General features: G+C 45.9%; 1 protein-coding gene across 1 annotated transcript in view; it reads right to left on the bottom strand.

The window, feature by feature from the left end:
- Galphai (G protein alpha i subunit) overlaps nucleotides 1–24,858 on the bottom strand; it is a 138,385-nt gene that overhangs the window by 70,442 nt on the left and 43,085 nt on the right. The window contains exon 4 of the mRNA XM_050172284.3: nucleotides 19,293–19,456. Coding sequence (XP_050028241.1) covers nucleotides 19,293–19,456 — 164 coding nt within the window. The remainder of the gene's footprint in view (nucleotides 1–19,292; nucleotides 19,457–24,858) is intronic.

Below are 24,858 nucleotides of genomic sequence, written 5' to 3'. Positions count from 1 at the left end.
TAAAATTGAAGCACGAGGAATGAAACGGCGATAGTAATTGATAAGGCCCAGAAATGCCTGTAATCGCTTGGTGGAAGACGGTGATGGGAAATTTGTAAAGGGTGCCTGAAACAGTTCGGTCAAATTTTGTAAACGCGTAGGGTACAGCTAAAGTTAATCATTCGCACCACAATTTGTGTAAAACATCTCATATTAAGAGAGTTGCGGCCGATTACGAGTTACCCTCCTCCACAGCCATGCATTTTCTCCTCAACTCGTTCGCCAAGTGATCGGGGCTAAGCTCCGCCTTCACTGGCTCTGCGTCATGATGGCATGTCGTGTCTACTTCCGGTTCTCTAGGAGCGAGCGGCCAACTTTAGGATCAAAATAACGAATGTTTGGGCCCGCAGACATTCACAGGTGCTGACCAGAATCGAATTAACTGCAGTCAAATCAATGGAAGTCTACTGTATAAAAATAATGTGATGATTAGCTGTTACACAAGGAAGCTGAGAAAAGGTCAATGAACAGCATTTCGTGCAAGCCTATCAGCCTTCACACCAGTGCCAAGTTGGCAAGGCGGGTCGTTAATAGCCTTGCTGGAAACTTTCAACAAAACAAGTCATTTGAAGCCCTAGCATTGAAATTAGGCAAGACGCTTGCATGGTGAATTACTTTACTCCAGTATACATGTCCAGCAGGTCAGTCAGCATAACCAAACTGCCTCTACCTCTATTGTAGTCTCTGACAGATGCTCCTTTCACAATGAGAGTTGGAGCTAGCTATGAGCAGCCTCCGATGCTGGGTGGTGGGACCAGACATTATCAATAATCAGATGCTGAAGAACCGACCGGTTGAGCAATGACGTCATTTCCTTGAAATTTTTAATTAGGTGTGGGCTAGAATCCCACATGTATGGAAGGCGGCATGCGCGGTACCGGCTCTGAAGCCTGGAAAGAATCCTGCAGCCCTGGACTATCAAGACCGGTATTGCTGACCTGCTGTGCAGCAAAGCTAATGGAGAATATGGCATGCACAAGACTCACTAGGTACTTCGAACAGGGTTGGAAGCTACCATCGTGCATGACTGGGTTTCAGCAGCGCCTAAGTGCTTAAAAAATGTGCTGGACCTGCTAAGTCACATTGAACAATACAGTGCAGAAGGGCTGTCAACACTTGCCGTTTTTATGGATGTTTCGAAGGCTTGTGATAATGAGACTTAAACAGCCATTATCAGCCAGTTACAAGCCATAGGCATCATGGGTCGTCTCTTGTACTTCATACACAGGTTTCTCAATGGTCACCGCAACAGAATTCATCTTGGTGACACTGAGTGGTGAAATAGGTATATTTCGTGGCATACCACAGGAAAGTGAATTATACCCCTTATTATTAAAGGTCACTAAGGCTAGTCTCCCAAGAACAATAAACTGTCGAACGCCAGTGAAAATGTCTATGTAGTCTAGGCATTTCTACCGCCCCTTATGTACAATTTTTAGACACATATAGCACTCATCATCACCACTATCGCAGCTTAACTCCATAGTTCCCACATACTGAGGCTTTTCAGGCTTCATTTTTTCAGAAAACTATCACTCAGTGGAATGCCTTACCTGTGAGCGTGCTATCGGCTGATGACTTCGAAAAGGCACTTCATGACATATTTAAGATGATGCATTTTGCATATTGCGCAAACTTCATTTTGTTTGTTCTAATGATGTTTGCCTGCCTTTATATCGATGTTGATTATATCTACTGCCCTTCTTGCTTGGACCTAAAGCAAGATCTGCAGATTGTGTAAATAAAAAACAGATATGCTGATATCTTCCTGTGGGTCTCCGGCACCAGCATCATCGCATTGAAATAGCCCAGGGAACAGTAAATGCCACTCAGGGGCACTTGGCAATGCTTGGCCTATCACCATCAGCAGGAAAATTGTCATTCATACTATTTCCCACAATTAAGAAAAAATCTACGCTATCGAAGCTGAATTTGGACATGCCAGATTCAACAGGTCACCAACATTCAATTTCTGGGCATTACCTTGGATCATAAGCCACTCTGGTGCCGCGCTGTTGACCACGTGGCAGTGTCATCATCACAGAGGCCATACGTGCTCAAGCGAGCCACTGGCATATGCTGGGGCAACCACCCGACGTGGATGATACGGCTACATTCAGCAATCGTCACCAGTCAATCTTATAGCAGCTACTTCTCATGTTACCGTCAGACAGTCAGCACGAGCGCTAAGAAGCCATACGCAGAAAACATCTTCGACTGTGCCTAAGAGTCCCTCAACCAGCTTCAAATAAAAATACGCAGAACTTCCAAGTTGGAATCTACATACAGCGAAGCTTTGTATGAGTACATAAATAGCCAAAACACAAGTGTGTTTAGTGAATGAATGCACAAAGTGACCCAGAAGGCTCTATTCAGTCATTGTAAAGAGGCTAATGCAATGCCACCACCGCTACTGCGGGTTCACGAAAGCGAGCTTTCTGGTTCCTTTTTTCTTTCCTCCACATGACTTGTGGATCCAAGCACCATCTGGTGGTAGTACAAGGAAACTAGTAGCGACGACGTCGCCTGCGTCCTTCATGTTGTTATTGGCCTATTTGACAAGAGAATAGCCACGCAGCACCAACGGTCACGAAAACCTGGCAAGGTTCACAAAGAAAAGCTTCGCTTTTCAAAGTGCTCTATGAGGCTGAGTCACCCCCCCTACAGCTGTAAGCGTCCAACACTCTTCTGGCCCAGATACTACATTTAAGCAAGTCTTCGCCTGGCAATGCCCTCTTAGATGTATAGGTAACAAGCAACTACAGTAAAACCTCGTTAAACCGTACCTGCTTAAACAGTAGTTTCAGTTTAAAAGTAGTAAAGTCAATTCCCCGACTCAGCGGCCATTGAACATAATGTATTTTGTATCCGCATAAACTGTACCAGCTTATTCGGTACGCATCGGTTAAATCGTAGCGTTTCCACTTTTCGTCGCGCAAACACGGCGGTGCGTCGTCTCCATCGGGCAGCCCAGCAGAACAACGAGCCTCAGAGATCGGTACAACGGCCTCCAAGCGCCCTGTGCGTTTGCACGTGAAGCCGCATCAACATCAACATCATTTCGACGCCGTGCCAGAGAGTGTTGTGGCGTCGTGCAAGCGAGGACTGGCGTCATGCCGAAGCTCGGATAAAAGAGATGCCGGGTGCTCAGCATAGAAGAAAAATTAGACATCGTCCGTGCTATCGAACGTGACACGAAGTCGGCGCTGGCCCGCGACATAGATCTGCTGTTGACTACAGTGTGTGGCATTTGGAATGCGAAGTTGCTCGGCAGCGCTCCTGCGACCACGAAGAGATTTCGGCTACAAGGTTTGACTTTTCGGCATCGTTGCCTCTGTTGTTGCCGAAGTGTCGACTAGCGACAGTGATGAGGACGACACGGAAAGCGACAGCACGGGCGATTCAGGCCCGACAGTGGCATAAGCTGCGCGCTATGTCAGCATCATGAATGCAATCGTCGCAACGAGAACAGGGGCACGATAACATAACTCTTCCAAACCAAAAGTTTTCCGAACTCCGGCACCCGGCAATGAAAAAGGCGCCCCGGGACTTATGCAGCACTACTGCGCGCGTGCACGGAGAATACGTAACGCCAACGAGGAATCTGCCATGCGAGTGTTTGCCGAGAGGAGGGGGCTGGCTGAGAAGCTGGCACGCAGCTTCAGTAAGTTTGAGGCCGCTGTCGTCGTGCTAGGTCGCGGCGGCATCAAACGAAAATAACAATTATGTCGCACGAAGTGAATAAATACTGCATGATTTTTCCCCTTTCATCGCACTCTCTCTGAGTTCAGTTTTCGACAGGTAAGTGGGCGATCTCATGCTATTTCGGTTAAACAGTACTAACGTTTAGTACGTACTTTTTCCGATATCCGGCCGACTACGGTTTAACGAGGTTTCACTGTACTCTGCACAGCCGCCAGTCATTAGTTTCAGTCGCTCCATTCTGCCCGAACGACGTTGACACCCTGCAGATAAGAACTGCGACCTTTATAACATGCCGGATATACTTGACCAATGTGCAGCAGTGATGAAATGGTGCGACAAGAAAGCAAATATCACCGGCGGATGCCTGTTGACATTCTGGGGTGGTTTTTCACACTTTCACCGTTCATACTAAAAAGTGACGAATCGAACACTTCCAAGTCTGTACTGCTACCACCATCTGGAAATTCAAGCCCACATGCATCGGAATCCACCAAAATTCACCCTTTTCGTAGAGGAGTGGTGCGCAACGTCGGCACCATCTTCAAGACTATGAACGCTTGTCACTCCAACTACTACGGCACTTTAAATATCCCCATGCGGTGGAAAAAATTAAAAAAACTAATAAATTACAGTGCAGTCCACTTATAACGATACCACATATAACGATATATCGGTTATAACGATGGGTCGACATGAGGGTGTCATTTTATGCATTAGGTCTATGGGGAAAAAGCCATTTATAAAAAACGATCGATAGGTTATTCACTGCATATCGGATATAACAATCAAAATTTTGCCGTCTGGACGGCGTTTTCCGTGCCAAATAATCTTAACATTTGCGTTGCTTAGTTCCCTGAAACGATGTCGAGACGAGGCGATGTTTACCTCCATAAGTTCGTATGTGCCGCCATTACCGCGCAGCGCTTCTCGCCCCGCCCGCGCACCGGAGAATAGCTGAGTAGGCGTGCAGCGCGCCACAAGATGGCGCTAGCTGCTTCATGCGCGTAAAGCCCCTCAATCTCCCAAAAATTGAGGGGCTTTACTTGAGTGTCGGCCACAGTCACTGCGAAAGAGCGAGAAATAAAAAAGAAAAGCGACAAGCAAAGGGGCGCGTAGGCGCCCGTCCCGCGTCTCTCTCTCGCGATAGCAGGCTGACGCCACCGAAGCAGCGTGCAACCAACGGTTCAAGCCAGTTCGAAGATGGCGCCAACAAAGCGCAAAGCTGTGTCGCTTGACACGAAGATGGATATTCTGCAGGACTCTCAATGCGGCTTCAAGGCGAGCGCCGTTGTGAAGAAGTATGAGCTCGCCCAGTTAACGATATCAACCATCTTGAAAACCGGAAGCACCGCGATTAAGAAGGCAGGAGCTATCAGCGGCCATGCCAATCAGCGGAAAAGGGTTATAGACCCTTTGTACGCCGATGTTGAAGAGGCGCTTTACCAGTGGTTCATCACCAACTGCTTCAAAAAGGCGGGCTTTGTGCATAAGGACGAACTTTCCCAACCCACTGAGACCAACACGGTGGAAGCCGCTGACATAACCGAATTCTGGGAGCTCGTTAGTACTGGTGACACAAGTGGTGCGTCGAAGGAGGAGCTTTTTTTACTGCAGACAGTGCTGCCTCGTTCTGCGATGAGGTCACCGACGAGGCGATCGCCGAAGATGTGCTGTCTCAACAGACGGCAAAGTTGTGCGACGGTGACGACGGCAGCAGCGACAGTGACAACGAGATTCACCGTGGCTCCTTGACCCCGACCTCGATGTCCACGCAAAGTGCACTGTCGTCAATCGACTCCTTAATTGATTTTATGCATGCTTAAGGATTGCCGCCAGTGTTTGCGCAGCAGCTGGAATCCATGCACATCGCGGTTGTGAAGCTGAAGCTGCCGCAAAAGCAAGTGCAGATTTGTGACTATTTCGGAGCGCCTAACCCTTGACACGGTCATTGGCGCTAGAAATAAAGTTTGTTTTTCACGGCCTACTTTCTACATCATCTAGTCTTTAGAAGAAGTAGCGAATTCGAGTTCGGAGCTGCAAAGGTAGCGATCATCAGTTATAACGATCATATTTTTCGTCTTTCTCGATATCGTTATAAGTGGACTGCACTGTAGTTTCTCTTTAACCTGTTAGATGGCATTAGCTGCACAGAAGCATTCGGAGAGTGTAAAATTTGCATTTGTCACCATCGATAACATGCTATCGATGGGAATTGGCGTGGTCATGGAAGTGACAAGTAGGAATTACAGACTCTTCAATTCACACTAATCAGTTGGATATCGCACACCCCTAATAATTTTTCGTTACAATTTGGTTACTACAAACACCCCGACAGTGCCTGCACCAAGTTTGATGTGGGCACTTTTCATTTACACTTGGGTGTTTCAGAGAATGTCAACAGGATTAAATTTGAAGTTCTAGAAGCAGACCACCACCGCCAAATAAGGCAGTGTTCTTCTGATCAACCATTGTCGCCAACAAGTGACTGGAATTTTAAACGGACGGTCGGCACGTTTGTGCACGATATGCAATTTATGCACCCTGGAACAGCAGAGTTTCCACGAGGGTTCATTTTCACGAAGCACCCGTTTGCACCTTGACAGCAATAAAATCCAGTGAGGTGCACCACAGCAGTGTAATGTGAGGTTTTAGGGTTCCAGTAATCTTTTGGCCTTCAAATGCACAAAAGAAGGGCACTTACAAAGATGTTCTTGACGCACAGTAGTTGCACGGTTGGTGCAAAACTTTCACTGCGACATGTTGCACTCGCACCCACTTCTTTTTCTGGGCACTACAGTAAAATGTCGTTAATTTGAATTTGACGGGACCAAAAAAAAGGATATCCGAATTAATCGAATTATAAGGGTATCCAGAAAGCAAACAAATGCTTCCTAAGTCAACATTTCTTTATTCACTGAACTGAATTAATCAGAAAATCCTGTTTATATAATGACCAAAAGTAGGGCGGAAGCTGCAATTCTCGTAATTTCACGACTTATTAGCACTCACAGCCACGAAGTCCTCGCGACTTCGTACACAGCATGACAGGGGCGCGCATCTTCATCAGAGACAAGCTCTTTAACCATGCCTACATCGCAATAATTTTTTTACCAGTGAGCCAGTAGCCAATAGATCATCCATCCATTGCAGCCACTGGTCTTCATTCTTGACTGCTTGGCCGTTTCAATTAACCAAACGAAACTGCCATTTGCCGCAAGAGCTGCAGTCGAAACCGTCATCGCTACAGACGCGATGACGGACGGCGACCACGCAGTTCGGAAGGCACATGGGCAACGCATGCACAGAGATAAAACTAAACTACCGTTTGTCGCAAAAGCTGCAGTCGAAACCGTCACTGCTACGGATGCAATCATGGCCAGTGACTATGCAGTGGGCCTCTTAAGGGGGGACACAGGTTTCAGAGACCAAAAAATCGCGAAATAAATCAATATTTTGAAAACGGTATTTTCGAAATTTCCAACTATTATTCTACCACGCTACGGCGTCGAATTGTATTCAGCCCGCCCGCTCCCACAGTCGAGCGATGCCAAAGATCCCGATGGCGTGTTAGGCCTAGACCCCCGAAGGGCTCCCAACAACGGCCGCATTTCATCAATGTTTCGGCACGACGCTACTATTCTGTAGCCTGAACTTTTGTGGCGTATACAGCGAAGGTCACAGTGAAGTTCAAGGAAAGCTGTAAGCATTAGCGCCGACTCCTGCTACTGACCGAAAATCTGAACTACTAGATCGCGTTGACACTGTTGCCGGGACAAACAAGATGCTGGCTACATCTGCTGAGCATGCATATGCTGAAAACTTGCAGCGGGTGCTCAGAGGGCATCACCGTAGTGACACTAGCCTAACAGACTACATTCTTGAAGGCTACTAATGCAATAGCACTTGTATATATTCAAATATTTTGTGGTGTTTTGTTATAAAAATAAGCTCACTTTGTTTTTCAAGTTTTCTCATAATCTCATTTTTGGTGTTTTTTAAACTTGCCGAAGCGTTACCTCGGTCTTCAGGGCTCGGAGACTATATTTTTAACAGCGCCATGTAGCCACATGTTTCACTACATGTTTAGCTACAATTTCGCTTTTGTAAATTTTAAAATCTGGCTACTAATTGGACCACATCGCTGCCATGTATGGAGATTCAACTTCAAATTGCTGTAAAATTGGCAATACCTGCAATATAAAAAAAGTAGTCCTACAGTTGTGTTGCTTACACTTTGTAGTTTATAAACATTCTGGCTGATACACTTCTTACAACTGTTCAGATAAACAATAGATGATTAATTTTAATTATATCTGGAGCCACTCAATCAACTTAAAAAGTAATTTATTTTTGAAATCAACTTGAACTGTGGGTGACAATTTTCTTAAATTTAGTAAAAAAAATTTTTTTTTCTAAACCCCTCTTCCCCCCTTGCGGGACACAGCTCTGAGGCGAAAAAATCAAGGAAAGATAGACTTTTTTAAAATTACATTTCTCAAAATGACATTTTCAATGCCTACAGCTACTATTCCTTTAATTCACTAAGTTTCCCATCTCGCAGAATATTATTTTGCCTGCAAAATCAATTTATAACATCACTGTGAGCTGAATCCCGTGCAAAAACAACCCTTTTTATCAACTCACACGCGCCACGCGCATGAGGTATCACGCAAGAAGAAAGAAGACGATGGTTCGAGGCCAGTTTTAGAATGCGACTGCCGGCGATTTCATCACGCCCGCAATGACTTTTAGTTGTGGGCACAGGTTTGCCCTTAATAAATATCGTTTTGTTAACCTGTGCTCCTCAACATCGTTACATTTCTGGTGGAGGTGCTGGGTATGAGTCAAAGCCCCACGAACGAAAGTAGCGTAGCCCCGACCACCAGCAAGTCCATCCCGTGGAACTGACACATGTGCACCAGCGGACCAGCTGCAGTCTTCGAGGTGACTCGCCCGAATTCGGCCCTCTCCTCTTCACGCCAAGGGAAACTCAGACAATGGACACCGCCACAATGACTAGCCAGGTAACGCCGGCACAGCTGGTCATAAGCCAACCTCGCAAGCCATCAACATTCCACGGCGATTCGTTCGAAGACGTGGAAGACTGGTTGGAACTGTTCGAGAGAGTGGCGAGCTTTAATGAATGGAATGAGAGACAGAAGCTCCGTAACGTATATTTCGCTTTGGAGGACTCACAAAAGCGTGGTATGAAAACCACAAACCCTCTTTGTCCTTTTGGGAGGAATTTCGACAACTGCTAGCAACATATGCCAGCATGGATCGTAATGAAAAGGCGGAAATTGCACTTCAAGCTAGGAACCAGCTTAAACGAGAACGTGGCGATGTACATTGAGGACATGTCCTGCCTGTTCAAGCGTGCTGATCCAAACATGAGTGAAGATAAGAAGCTGCGCCATCTGATGCGTGGAGTAAAGCAGGAACTCTTCGTAGTTGTCGTCCGCAACCCACCGTGGCGCACGGTCGCCGAGTTCACCAGATACGAAGCAACGACCATCGAAAAGAAGCTGGAACAGCGGGCTCGGCAATACAACTGCGAGGCAAGCTGTGCACTTGCCCATGTCTTCTTGACAGGCGTGCCGAACAATCTTGAAGCCCTGCGGGAGCTCATCCGGTCAGTGATCAGGGAAGAGCTTAAGTTGCAGACACCTCAGACTCCAACAGCACTATCTATTATCGACATTGTCTGGGACGAACTGAGGCAGGTCATATGGGATCCAGAGCGTGAGCCACAGCCGATGCGGCGCACCCCAACAAACGCCGACGTACTCAAGCAACCCGCAAAACAGAAGTGTAGCAGTTGCCACGACCGTTCCCTAACGACCGTTCCCTGACGACCGTTCCCTGACGACCGTTCTCTAGCCGCTGACAGTAGACAGTGTACCTTGTCTGCTAGAAACACCAGCTGCCTATCTGCCTCCAGCACGTAGTGCACCTCGTTTTGTGGAACAAAGGCCCCGGAAAAGTGACGTCTGGCGTGGCCACAAGCGCAGGCCTCTGCGTTTTCATTGTGGAGAAGCGGGTCACCTGTATAGGTTCTGCCCGTACCGTCACGCTGGATTAAGGAGTTTTCCCTTAAGGTGGGAGGTGGGGATCAGAGCTAACTTTTTTGTTCTTTGACCTAGAGCCACGAAATTTGGCAGCCACACTCAAAAGTGTCTGAAATAAAGAAACATGCAGTTTCATTAGGATACCTTAACTAGTTTTGAAGTTACAGAATGTTACATGTGTTCCGCTTGTGGAAAACCTGGCACTGTAACGAGACATGCCAGGGAGCTGCCTGTAGTTTTTATCTTTGCCCAAAAGAGCACTACAGGGTACAACAGTCCCAAAAATTCTTAAACTGCTTTATTTTTTTTTACCCAGAACATCATGTTCACTTTTACTAATTGTGCCAGAACCTGTCATTCACAAATTAGCATGCTGAAAAAGAACTAAGCCCTCAGCAAGATATTGAAGACTGTCATACCCTCAAGCACACTTCAGAGAATACATAAAAACAAACAGGATCAAAATTAGTATAGGCATTCCAATGCTCTCCTTTCCACAGACAACGCAGAATGCCCAAGACACACTTGAGAAAACATGTCAAAGTTCTTGGAGCAGTTCACATCTCACAAAATACACCAGGATCGTAGTTTTTGCTGTCTTTGCTTACAGGGGACTTTTTGGGTCTCTGCCCTTTGATTCGCACAGTTCGAGGTGACGACGCGTGAAGTACCTAGTCGCGCAGTCCGAGGTGCCGACGCACTTAGTAGCCATGGTCTCAAGGAGTTGACTCTCAGATGTGCTTAGTCGCGCAGTCCGAGGTGCCGAAGCGCGAAGTACCTAGCCACGCAGTCCGAGATGCCGATGCGCGAAATGCCTAGACGTGGGCTCGAAGAGTCTATGCTCGATGTACGTAGTCACCCAGTTGGAGGCGCCGATGTGCAGATCGGCTCTGATGTGCAAAGTTTTTCTCCTCCCTGGATCTCAAGAGTGGATATTGGCAAATAGAGGTGGATGAGCGGGACCATGAAAAGACAGCATTCGCAACCCCTGATGGCCTCTACGAATTTAAAGCACTTCCATTCGGCCTCTGTTCCGTGCCCGAAACGTTACAGCGAATGATGGACACTGTGCTCACAAGATTGAAATGGCAGTCGTGCTTAGTGTATTTGGATGATGTGGTCGTATTTTCCGCAACATTTGACCAACATCTAGAGTGCTTGCGACTAGTATTAGAAGCTATTTGCGCAGCAGACTTGACAATTAGGCCAGAAAAAATGTCAATTCGGCTTCGATGAACTTTGGTTTCTCGGACACGTGCTGAAGGCGTACGGCCACATCCCGAAAAAACAGCAGCTGTTGCGAGGTTACCGACAGCCACAGACAAAAAGTCAGTGTGCCGTTTTTCAGGTTTATGAGCATACTACAGAAAATTAGTGGAAAGCTTTTCAAAGATTGTTGAGCCCCTTACAATACTAACAAGAGAAGATGAACCTTTCATGTGGAAAAGCGAATAACAAGACGCCTTTGACAAGTTAAGGAAACGCCTGCAAGCTTCTCCAATCCTCGCCCATTTTGATAAGACAGCCGACACTGAAGCTCATACCAATGTGAATTACGTCGGCCTTGGTGCCATACTAGTGCAGTTGAAGAACGGCCAGGAGTAAGTAATAGCTTATGCCAGCCGTAAGCTCTCGAAAGCAGAGGCAAACTACTCAGCAACCAGAAAAGAGTGTCTTGCAGTCATTTGGGCAATATGTAAATTTCGACCCTACCTCTATGGTAGACCATTCAGAGCAGCCAGTGATCACCATTCACTTTGCTGGCTGGCGAATCTCAAGGATCCATCCGGACGACTAGCAAGATGGAGCCTTAGGCTTCAAGAGTATGATATTACTGTTGTATACCGATCCGGGAGGAAACACCGAAGCCGACTGCTTGTCACGCGCACCAGTCGAGACAACTGCGTCAGAAGAGGAGGATTTCCCATTCTTTCGCATTATTGACTGGTCACAAATCGCTCAACAACAATGAGATGACCCGGAATTGCTTCCACTTATACAGCGCCTGGAGAAACTCAATGTTCAACTCCCTTTTTTTTTTTTCCAGAGGGCTATCCTCGTTCTGTCTGCGAGGAAGTGTCCTCTACAAGAGAAATTTCGAGAACAGCGAGACAACGGTTTTACTTATCGTACCCACAGCTATGCAAGAAGAAATTTTGCATGCCTGTCACGATGAACCGACATCTGGACACATGCGCGTGAGCCGTACATTCGCCAGGATTCGTCTGAAATACTACTGGCCCAAGTTATTAGCATCAGTGCAGCACCATGTCAAGACTTGTCAGAAGTGTCAAAGGCGCAAGGCTCCATCCGTAAAACCGGTAGGCCTTCTCCAGCCAATAGAGCCACCAAAATCTGCATTCCAACAAGTCGGTATGAACCTCCTTGGAACCTTCCCAACATCATCTTTAGGAAAAAAGTTTACAGTTGTGGCCACGGACTATCTGACCCATTACGCAGAAACTGATTCCCTGTACAGTGCAACGGCTGTAGAAGTTGCAAAATTCTTTGTCAACAATATTGTGCTCAGGCATGGTGCTCCCACAGTTGTTATTACCGATCATGGAACAGCCTTTACTGTGGACCTAATGAAATGCTTGTTGCAAATGACCCATACTGATCACAGAACTACAGCTTACCACCCTCAGACAAACGGTTTAAGGGGAGATGCAGGTCTTGAAAAAGTGAATTTTCGCTATGTTTATACATACAAGAATCCCTCCGCGAAATCTAGAACCTAAATTTAATCAGAAGATAAATAAAAAAAAAAACACTTATACGGGCCAGGGTGGCCGCGGAATTAGCAAAACATTGCTTAAAATGTTCGAACTTTGCGCCGTCGTCATTTGCGAACGCGGTGGCCGGTGGGCGCCATTTTGAGCTTGTTTGGAAGCTGCTTTTCTTGTGCATATTTTGCGCCGGTTCAAAATGGCTTAGGTGAGGAGGAACCGACGCTATTGCGTCATTTCTGAAGGATGCTCCTGTGCCGCTGATTGGCCAAAGCACGCACGGCGCCCCCGCGCTTCGCTCCTATTGGTCTGGCACCATTTGGGTGCCAATCCTCATGTGCCCAACAAGGCTGGTCGCTCTCGTGTGCGCTTGTGCGCTGCGTGTTTCTCCCTGTGATTTTATTGCGCCACTGTGAACGTTTGTTCAGCAGCTCGCTTCTCGACAACGTTCGATAAGGTGTCTTTTTCGCCGCCCGAATGGCTGGAGCAAATTGTCGTCTGAAGACTACTATGCGTCAAGTGTTCGGCAAGGCACGAAGGCGGCCATGGAATGCGCAACATAAGAAGGATAGGCCTGTCATGCACCCGGAGTTGCCGGTTGCTGGTCTGCCTGAAGATTCTACCAGATCGAGTTCCGAGCTGCAACTTGGTACGTCTAGCATCAACATTTCATCCACCCACGCCTCGCATGTTGGCCCCGACCGTGTAGATATGTTTTCTTCACAACCGAAGAAAGTAGCAAGCGCTCAGCGATCGCCGATAAGGCGAAAACACGCCTGGCGTTGGAGTCCGCTACGGAGCGAAAGTTTGAGCTGGTGGGTGTTGACACAAAAGAGGACGTCAACGACAGTGGAACGGAATTTGCGATCGTGGTTTCATCCGTGGTACAAGACTTTTTTGGACTTATGCCATGTCCCGTGTGCGGCAAGAAAACGCTGATGCTTTCGAAGGACCTCGCCAAGGAGTATGGGCTCTATGCCAAGCTTGTGCTGGAGTGCTCCACATGTGGCATGCGCGAAAGGATCGTCGGAGGCTTCACATGTCCAACAAGGATCACACAAACAGAAATGCTTTGACAAACAAGCTTGCAAAGAGGCACAAGCCAGCAACAAACTCTGCCTGCAGTCCTGGGCTTTTATAGGTCTAATTGTGACCTATGCTGAATGCACAATTGTGTGAGCGTGAGATATATACGTGAGATATACGATTTTTCTAATTTGAATTCTGGGATTTTATGTTCCAAAACCATGATACGATTCTGGATTAATTTTGACCATTTGGGAAGCATTTGGGAAGCACAACACAAGCACATGAACTTTTTTGCATTTTGGCTCCATTGAAATGTGACGACCACCACTGGGATCTGATCCAGATTTTTGTTGTAGCCATAAACTTTGTGGAAAGGACATATTTTGTTGTGGCCATGAACTCAGTGCAACTTTATTTGCATAGGGATACCATTTGTGTGCCTTCTGTTCAACAAGGGACTAATATAGAAATGTGAAGCACGTGGTGCTAGCTTTCTAGCATTGCTTTCAATGACTATGTATGATGTTGCAACCAATATCTCAGTGTTATTTTTGCACAATGGCCATATATATGTCATGAACTTGTTGCTGAAGAACGGGGCTACATAGTGATGCAATTCATATTGCCGTATTGTTAGGCCATTCAAAGTTACAGTGAACTGAAAGTTCAAATTAGTTTTTCTCAGCTTCATCTTTTGGACACCACACACTGCCTTACGGGGATCTTCATATGTTCTTTCCAAGTACCAGCAAAATGTTTGGTATCAATATATTTGTGTTGTATGGATCTAGCCGGTGATGCTATTTATTTATTTCTAAAGCTGTCGGCTAAAGTTTAATTGCCACTAAATACAAATGAAAATTAGCAAAGATATTGCAATTATGTTTACATCAGTTTTTTTTGCATTACAAGTGCACTGAGAACAATAAAAATAGCATCACCGGCTAGAGCTACTCTCTGGCGTTCTGGCCGTATACTTTGTTTTTGCTTTTGACAAAGTTAAGGGGGGAGGCTACACTTGAAATCCTACTTTATTTGTGGACAGATCTGAACGAAATTTTCACACTTTGTGTATTTTAATATGCAGATTCTAAAAATATAATTAATTTTGCCATAGGATACTTAAGTAGCTTCTGATATACTTTAAAAGCATTGTATAAGCTGGGTCCTTTGTTTGGAGGAAAATTAGCATCTAAACGGAAAACCCTAACACATTAATTGAGTATAAAGGCTATCTAGAATGTTCAGGGAGTGTCACACGGTATTAATCAATGTTCTAGGCTAATCTGACCAAGAGTTAGAGCTCATCAACGTTGTGAGAAAAAATTGCCATTTTGACATGTCAAGCATGTGACCCATTTCAAAAACTTTTTGAGAAGAGTACTGCTTTGAAAACGTGCATATTGCTTACTGCATACACTTCTCTCTCTGGCAAAAAAAAAAAAAAATTATGCTGATAGCTGATATAGGACAGAAGCTATTTTACCCGTAAAATTGGAAGTCTGTCAGAATCGTTCTTTTGAGAAATCCAGGAAAAACATTCTGCAACATCTTTATTGAGAACATACCAATAAAATCTCAAGGAAATTCACCAGGGGCATTATCTGTATGCATCCTATCTTTGTGCCGCTTTTTGGCCAGCTTCCTGGCGCTCAAAGAGGCTTCTTGCTGGAGTTAGCACTTCGATGACCGTCTTTCTCTTTTGCTCGCTGAGATGCAGTGCCAGGAATATTCATGTGTAGCTGCTGTGGAATTGCAGTGGACACAAGCAGGTTCCCAGTGTTGAAGCGTAGGACAGCTTCCCCAACAGCAGCTTGCACGGCAAAGAGAGATGCATGCTGTTCCTTTGAGACACTCCAAATCGCTGAGTGAAGGCTCTCATTCGAATTCTGTGTCTCGCCTCGCTGGTATCGCTGGAGCAGGGTTTTTTCAGATAGCCGCATATATACAGGCCACATGTTCTGCTACATGTTCTGGCAAGTTGTAGTGGTGCCTAGGTTCAGGCTCTCCCTTTGCTCTCGCAACATTGTGACGACAAAACATTGTCAGAATATTGATGAGAGCCCGTACTCCTTGGCGGGGTCCTTGAAAGCATCACTTTCTAGCCACACCCGGGACACAGCACGAGTCCATGGAACTCTTGTACGACGAATAAATCCATGATTGCAAATTCAGTTCCGCTGTCGTTGACGTCCTCTCTCGTGTCGACACCCAGCAGCTTGAACTTTCATTGCATTGCAGACTGCGACGCCAGGCACATTTTCTGGCGATCGCTGCGCGTTAGTTACTTTCTTCAGTCGTGAAAGAAACGGTGCCTGCATGATCTGTGCCAAAACGCGTGGCGTGGGCGGACGAAGTGTTGACGCTAGACAGGCCGGTTTGCAGCTCGGAACTCGATCCGGTAGAATGTCCAGGCAGACTAACAACTCCGCGAGTATGACAGGCCTAGCTGCCTTCCGTCGCGCATTCCACAGCCACTTGACGCGTAGTAGCCTTGAGACGACGATCTTTTCCAGCCATCCGGGCAGGGAAATGAGCACCTTATCAAACGTCGCGAAGCAAGCGGCTGAACAAACGTAGACAGCGGCGCGATGAAACCAGAGATAAACGTAGTGAAACGCGAGAGCGGTCGAGCGCGCGCCAAAGAGCGCCGGACCAATAGGAGCGAGGTGCGCGGGTGATGTGCACGCTTTGGCCAATCGGCGGCACGAACGCATCCTTCAGAAATGATGCGATAGCGTCGGTTTTCCTTCACCAACGCCATTTTTAATTGGTGCAAAATGCGCGCAAGGAAAACAGCTTCAAAACAAGCGCAAGATGGCGGCCATCGGCCACCGCGTTCGCAAAAGGCGACGGCGCGAAGTTTGAACATTTTTCACCAAATTTTGCTGATTTCGCGTTCACCCTGGCCCCTTTAAGCGCGATTTTTTTTATTATTTTCCGATTAAATTTAGCTTCTAGATTTCGCGGAGCGATTCTTGAATGTATAAACGTAGCGAAAATGCACTTTTCCAAAAATCAACTTTTTTGTGATATTTTGCTGTTTCAAGACCCGCGTCCCCCCTTAAGTTTTTGAAAAGCCCGTAAGAATTTGACTGAATTTCTGTATTAAAGGGCCCCTGAAAAGGTTCGGACAGATTTTGTAGACGCGTAGGGTACAGCTTAAGTAGAACATTCGCACCATAATTTAAGTGAAGCGTTACGTATTAATGGAGCTACAAGCGATAACAAGTTACCCTCCTCCCTAGCCATGCTTTTCCTCAACTCGTTCGCCGAGCGATCGGCGCTAAGCTACGCCTTCACTGGTTCTGCGTCACGGTGCGACGTCACATCGTCCACTTCCGGTTGTTTTGGAGCCCGCCCCCGCCCGCACAAAACGTCTCCGCTAGCGGCTTGGCCGTCAACCCCAAGTGAGAGCTATTGAAGCAGCGTGCGTTGCAAGCATTCTGTCATAGCACCCAACGTGTCTGGTATTCCGGTAATCACACACTAGCAGAACGCTTCGACGGAACGGTGGAGGCACGAACTCAAGCTGATGACAGAACTTTAGCATAGACGTACGTGAGCTGCCTGATCAGTCTCCACGGTCCAGCCACCCGTTGGCGAAGAGCTTAACCAGCCAAAGAAAGAGCTAATATTGCTCTAACCAAGTGCAAAACATTTTAAACATTTACAAAAACGTGTTAACGATTACACTCCTGCGAAAAATTTACACCAGCAGCAAAGAAGAATACATTTTGTTACTGCTACTGTGTGTGGTTGAGCTCTACGCCACCAGGTGGCTGCACCGTGCAACCATTCACCTTTGCACTTCTGTTCATCCCCTGAAACGACAGGCAAGGGGACACGGCCAGGCCCTGTTCCCTTGCGCTTGCGGTTACCCTAATACCGGACTCGCAAAACGCTATTGCATTAGTGACGGCTGCAATCGCATAAATCCTGGCGCCCATCGGATAGTGGCGGTCCAATGCACTGCAGGCAGTCCGCTCATCTACTGGCTTGCAGAGGGACACGATGTCGCAGCTTGACATATTGCCAGTCGCTACATTTGCGGCCCACAACGCAACAAAATTGAATCATAGCGCTCGCGAAAAGACAGACCGACACTGACGGCAGAGCTCTCGTCAAAGACGGAGCACATTGTAACACAAGCAGATGACCCTAGCTGTGTACCGGAAGTGCTTAAGTGTACTGAAAAATTGTTCCTGTGCATTCTCTTTATGTTACTTTCTTTTTATAAAAATAAATTAACTAACATTCCAACTATTACGAACATCATTTGTTTACCATAAAGTTGGAAAAATTATCGATGACGCGCCCTGGTCAGCCAATCGGATAGCTCGCCCCACTGACGTCATATGGGTGATTTCCGTCATATGGGTAGGGGCGGCTTAAAATTCCGCCGAGCAGTGTGCTGCGATCGGCAGCGATGTGCATTTTTAAAACCTTATAATAAATTACACACATTACGTGGAGCACTTAGATGTGTCAATTAATGATCAGAAGGACCTAGTCTAACGACTCAGTACGTTTGTAGAAAATCGTCAAAATCGTTTCAGGGTCCCTTTAAAAACTTTGCATCATTTGTTCTAATGCAGATATACAAAATCTAATTAGATATTTGCAAACAGCAGAAAAAACTGAATACTGTTAAATATCATCCAGTTCAGACTAAAATTAACAAAGTTGGTTTTGGAACCCACGTCTCCCCTTGACTGAACACCTCAACAGAACACTGGCTGACATGCTTTCGATGTAAGTCGACATTGAGCATAGGCTGTGGGACGAAATTTTGCCATACATCACCTTCGCATATAATATGGCCGTTTAAGAAACAATATGAGTCGCCCCGTTTGAACTTATATTCGGCCGAGCAGTAACCACAACTTTGGATGCTGTGTTGCCGTTAACAATAACTCATCTTACCTAGATGATTTCTTGCATAGAGCCGAGGAGGCACGACAGATGGCAAGGTACTGAATACGCCACCAACAATGCATCGACTCCAGCTGGTACAACCAGCGACGTAGTGAAGCTCATTATCAGCCCGGTGACAAGGTGTAGGTACAGACCCTGGTGCGACGCCATTGACTGTCTGAAAAGCTTCTCTGCCAATACTTCGGCCCTTGCAAAATACTTCGTTCTATAAGCAACATCACTTACGAAGTGAAATCCGCTGGACATGAGAGCTCAAGATGGCACAACTCCACGGAAGTCGCGCATGTTGTCCGCATGAAACCCTACCACGAGAGGTCATGAAATAAAAAGCACAAGAAAAAGTGAGAGCCCACAGGAACCCCTACTTCCTTCACGCATCAGGCCAATGAGGTAGGGAGGGGGATAATGCTGCAACAACTTTGTCACATTCAAGTCGTGTGCCCTTCGTATTGGACACTGTGCACACCGCACCGTGGTGTTGTTCAGCAAGAACAGGCAGTGATCTTCGTGGCACGGGTAGCCGGTTGGACCCAGCTCGCATGCGTGGCACGCGCACGAGGTATCACGCGAGAAGAAAGAAGACGATTCGAGGCCAGTTTTAGAACGCGACTGGCGGGGATTTCTTCACGACCGCAGCGATTTTTAGTTGTGGGCAAAGGTTCGCCCTTAATAAATATAGTTTTGTTAACCTGTGTTCCTCAACATCGTTACAATATTAACTAGCACTAGGAGAGAGCAAAGTAGGGCTACTCCGCATGAGAGAGGAAAGAAGTGCCACACTCACTATGAGGCTGAGTCGTTGAGCTGGTACTCGCGCGAGCGGGCAAAGCAGTGCTGGACCCCTGGGTCCTGCCAGAGGCGCTTCATCAGAGAGGCCAGCTCGGTTGTAATCTCGCACTCCTGCGACGATGTCGCTCCTGCCACCGTGAAGAACTGGCGGGCATCATCCTGCAGCCACACATATTGGTCATGTTTCCAGTCACATTTCATCCTTCATGTGATAAGTGTGTGTCAGGACAAGGGTGCACATTTTCTAATTCCCTCTTTCTCTTCAAAACATATTGAGGTGAAATATGCACATTATGTTAAGTTAACCCAACACTCTAAACAATGCCAAGTTTAATGACGCAATGATCAGCTGATATGGAGTAATACATCAAGAAAGTAAAAATATCAGTCTTGAGGGCGCTTCTGGCACCCTCAGTGTTAAAAAAAAAAATTCATCTTTAGAACTTAACGCAGAATTCAGACGAAGCTTAAATTATTTATACACATGTACAATGTGCAGCAAGAAATTAATCTGCTGGCTCAACAGTGACAATGTATGTATATATATATATATATATATATATATATATATATATATATATATATATATATATCCTTGCTTGCATACTGTTCTACTGAATTATATGTACAAATAGTTTATAAAATTGACTGATTGAGTTAAGTATGAAAGCAAGCACCAACAAGAAGAATGCATTGCCCCCGGCTAGATGATGTGATGTACATGCAACTGACATGATGGTTGACTTGACTGGAATGTGACATATACGCTACTTAGGTGATAACAGATTTGGTTGATTGGTTGTGTGACACCCCACATCAATGCAGAGATGTGGCTTATATTGACAGGCACAGGTTATTCTTGTAATAGCGTGTACCCAGTATCCATCCCCACAAGAATGACCTAGAACCAAGGCCCGGAATCAAATTTTGTGCTCAAGTATTGAGACTCGAACTAAGCCACCCCCCACATTGGGTCACTAATTAAATAAATCACCAGGCAGTAAGAAAAATGCATGCCAGTGTCAAGACACTAAGAAAGGCTCTAAAGATGAAGCACACTGACACACGCAAACCACAAGGTGCCCGGAAACAAGAGGTGCCAACCAAAACAATGTCTGTAAAAAGAGAAAAAGAAGCTGCCCACTTTTTTCAGCAAGGAGTGTGGCTATGCTAAATTGTGGCCTACATGTGTGCCTACTTATGCACAGGCATTTTCACGTGGCGCAATGCGCAGTTGGACAAGGAAATATTCTAGGCATTTTATAACCAATAAGCAGAGAAAAAAAGAAAGTGCAAGCACACCTTCACTGGCACTCTGCAATAATGAGGTAAGTTAGTAATGAGTTATCTGACTGAAATAATATCTGTTTAGGGATGTGCTTCTGCAATGAAGGTTATGCATTGGTGGCATCTTTGACAGTTGCCAGCTTTTTTTCGAGCATGTCGCTTAACAGAGACAGGGAAGTTGCTAAATTGCGCTGCAATGCTGCTAAAGTTATCAGTAAGACTGCCTGGAGAATTAAACATAGGCAGTTCGGAACCCTAAAATATGCAAACATGGCGTAATGCACCTACCACAATGTTTTACATTTGCCCAGTGTTTGTGCAGGTGAGGAATAAACATTAAAATAACAAGCAGGATGCAGAGGGATCCAGCTTTAATACATTTACAAAGCAATAAATGATGGCAGGGGAAATTTCTTGTTTACCTTCAGACTTTAAGGTTGCAAATAAAGGACAGTTCATGCGGCATGGATAAAGCAATTTTCTTAGCACTACAACGCACTTGGTCCAGTGTTGGCCACAAATTTTCACGTGTTCAGTGCACTTGTGATAGGAACAAAATTCTGCAGCACATGCTTGTTCATGTTGACATCAACGCGATGACAATTATGTGACCTCGTGGGGTCTCACCCGTGCTGCTGTTGGGTGGGCATTGGCAGCGCAACACTTGCACCATCTCTCGCAATACACTGCTTGGCTATGCGGAGAAGCCGGATTACAGGAGATGCGAGAGCCATGCGAGGACAAAATCGGGGACACGTGCGAGTCCCCGCAACCTTTGTACTGTTAAACACTACTGCACTACCGTCTCTTGTTGCACTACTCTTACTACTATACAGCTGCTGCAATCCATATGGCATCCCAAATTCATTACAAATTATAAGTTACTTTACAGCTACACTTGCTAACGTCCACCATTCGAACAAACCTAGGGAAACTCCAGCAACCACTTGAAAGACTTGTTCGAATGGGTTTCACAATTAAAAAACATTCATTTTGCAAGCACAATGTCGAAACTCTTGCGAACAGTCACATACGGCCTCCATCGAGTGCAGAGCACAGTTGCTTCAGCAGGATCACACAGCCCAGGCGCCAAAACATCTTGGCTGCCCACTTGCAGCTCTAGAATAACTAAGCGAGACCTATAAAGCAGACCCTTTAACTTTGAAATCAATAAAAAAAAGCCATAGCCTTCAATAATGGGCATGCAAATTTAATGCCGCTGTAATAGAGCCTCGATCTTTCAATCAGTGATGCCTTCACAACATCACACATGCCAATCTGTGAACCATAAATTTTTTTAAATTCTACTATAGCACAACGAATGGAAATGGGATGCGGGGGGGGGGGACCTGAAGGAATAGGACGTGTACCTTTTGCTTACCACGAGCACACATCTTATGAGAATTACAGTACAATCTCGGCAAATACCACTTAAACAATATTGCCACCTGAACGGCAAATCAGCTTCTAATTGCTAGGTTAAGTAGCTTTTCTAACGCAACAAATCTTTCGTTAACTGGAACAAAGGCTTTTGCAGCCCCCTGTAAATGGAAACAATGAGGCTGTTACCCTTCACGAAGCAGAACTGGTAGTGCAAGTGCTAAAAGTCCTAATGGGATTGGCATTCTCAGGGTATTTGGTGCACTTTCCGGAGGCTGCCCGTCTGTCTTTAACCACTTTCTCGCCAACCTGGAATATTGGGCAGCCCGTGGTCGAACGAGTGCCGCGTCAGATTGCTGTGCCGAGGGGGCAGGGTTCGAAACCAACTGTTGGACAAACTTGAGTCACCGAATGTGTGTACGCCTCAATGGACCTCTCCGAGGCCGACTTGGGACACTGGGTGTGTGCCACTGGATGTGGGCCGCTCTACCGTGACAACAGTGAATTTCTCCAATGCTTGGCGAAATCCAAGCCGTGCCACGCAAAGGCAGCGTCGCTAAGCGGTGCAGCCCATGCAGAGGAGCTCGGCTGCCCATGCGTTGCAGTGGGGGCCACACAGCATGTGGCGCCGCACTGCTTCAATGCTAATTGCATTAACGTCGGCATCCATTGCAAGACTGGTTCTGCTGGATTTTTTTCGTCCAGAGAAAGAAGTAGAATGTGAAACTCTTGTAATGCCTGTCTTCTATGAAAGAAGTCATCCGAAAAACCGTTGCAAAGACTTGTTCCCAAAATAATTTACATCTTTAATGCACGGCATCTGCAGTCACCAATCGATATTTCAAGCATACGCGATTATTTGTGGCATCTTGGAGCGTGACCAAGTTTAGCAAAGAGAGCTACATTCTTGCTTTTATAAGTCAACAACGCCTCCTCAAACCCAAGAGTAAATTTAATCGTTGCTGATCACTTAACCCTGACACAGGCAAGCCAAACCACTAAGCTGCCAAAGGTGCATTAGCGGTTTGCTGTGTGGCTGCACATCAAGCATTTTCCTCTGCGTGTTAAAAAGTGACATTGTCTGGGGTTACTTCTCTGGCTGCTGTTATTAATTTTATAAACGCTCAGACTCATCAAGAAGCTCTGTGTAGCACAGGACTCCAGGCTTGGATGCAGCGCAGATAAAGCAAGGAACATACTTGAAAAATGACTGCTGCAAAGAAATCCGATTATGATTTCGTTATTGGAACACGATTTACATTTGTTGAAGTTGACAGGGGATGCAGATTTGGTGTGCACACTGACCAATCTAGTGGCAGCATAAAGATGGTTGAAATACAGACGCACTGGATGACGTGCATGCGTAATAGCATGCACGTGCCATAACGCACTTGACGAGTCTCTCTCTGTTCTGCCAATGCTACCAATTATTCGAACTTTCAGGCAGTCTTTGTGGAGTGCAGCTACATTCACTACATAATGCTTAAGTTTTCTGACAAGTGTTAAGAGGGTGATGACATGCCCGCAGTGCAGCACTGCTACACATTTTTCTCAGTAAAGAAAAGTGCTGTTCAGTAGAAATTATTTCTCCAGTACCTTGAGGTATTGTTAAACTGACATTCTACTGTACACATGCCCTTTACTAAAGATGATTTAACTTTATATAAATAAAGCATGCAACAGCAGCAAACTCGGAAGAGCAAAGATTTACAAGCAACACATTGTTTTTAGACCACGCTCACTTTTTCAGCAGCACAGCAGTTGTAATTTCAAGTGCTTCAGCAATTTGTTTGAAAAACTTTCGTCAAGCAAGAACCCCTCTGGCATCCTTTCACCACCAGACTTCCCAACTGATGGTTTGGAGACCGATAAGCTTAAACTTTTTTGCAAACAGGAATCCAAAATTTGCAAACAGGAAAGAATCCCAAATTTGTAAATGCCACACAATATTCAGGAGAGCTGCCAAGTATGCAAAAACTTTTTTTAATGTTGGTTAGTAATGTGATTGGCCTAAGCCATTTTGAAGCACCTTTTGGAGCAGTTACTAGGTGCATTTTCACAAGCAAAAATTTAATGTAGCTAGAGCCACTGGTGGAATCAAAGGAGGGAGGCCTGCCACTCCAGCGAGTGGAATTCTTGAGGAAGACTACCACACCCTAATGCTTAAACCAAACTACTGTTGTGGGCACTACTTGGAAAAAATACTGACACGCATTTGCAGTGGGGTTAAAAAAGCAGTATGTATTTGAACACGTACACGCCTAACTGCTAGCTCTCGACATAATGTAATCAAATCTCCAGTTAAAGGGCCCCTCACCAGGATACATAGAAGACCTGTGTTATACGATGGATGGATGGATGGAAGTTACAAGTGTCCCGTTTTGAACGGGGCGGTGGGTTGCGCCACCAAGCTCTTGCTATTACACTGCCTAGGTTAAACAATTAAAAAAAAAAAAAGCCCTATGAACTTCCACAACCAAATTTTCTGATCCCCTATTGCGAACTTTATACTTTTGTACGTCTCCGTCTTTTGTCGTTTCCCTACTTTTCTTCCACCAATCTTCCAATCGTCTCTTACTAATCTCTATTATGGACATGTTTACTTTTCCACTGCTCCCGCTGAACCCAAGGGCCTCAAGGAGGCCACTGGTGCCTAAATCGACCGCTGGGCTGACGTCGTCACATTCTAATAAAACATGCTCCATCGTTTCCCTAGCTTTACCGCAGCAAGCACATGCTTCTTCCTTCTTATACCCCGCTTTATAGGTGCGTGTTCTAAGGCATCCCAGTCTCGATTCGAAAAGTAATGAGCTTCCCTTTGAGTTATAACTTGTTTCTTTCCTGATTCGTTTTTTCCTCTTAAGTAGTTACTCATCGCCAGTTTCTTTTCCATT

This window comes from Dermacentor andersoni, chromosome 6 (assembly GCF_023375885.2).
Source record: "Dermacentor andersoni chromosome 6, qqDerAnde1_hic_scaffold, whole genome shotgun sequence".
In the NCBI taxonomy this organism is placed as follows: domain Eukaryota; kingdom Metazoa; phylum Arthropoda; class Arachnida; order Ixodida; family Ixodidae; genus Dermacentor; species Dermacentor andersoni.
Note: the sequence above shows the minus strand (reverse complement) of the source record. Positions and strands in the feature narration are given on the sequence as shown.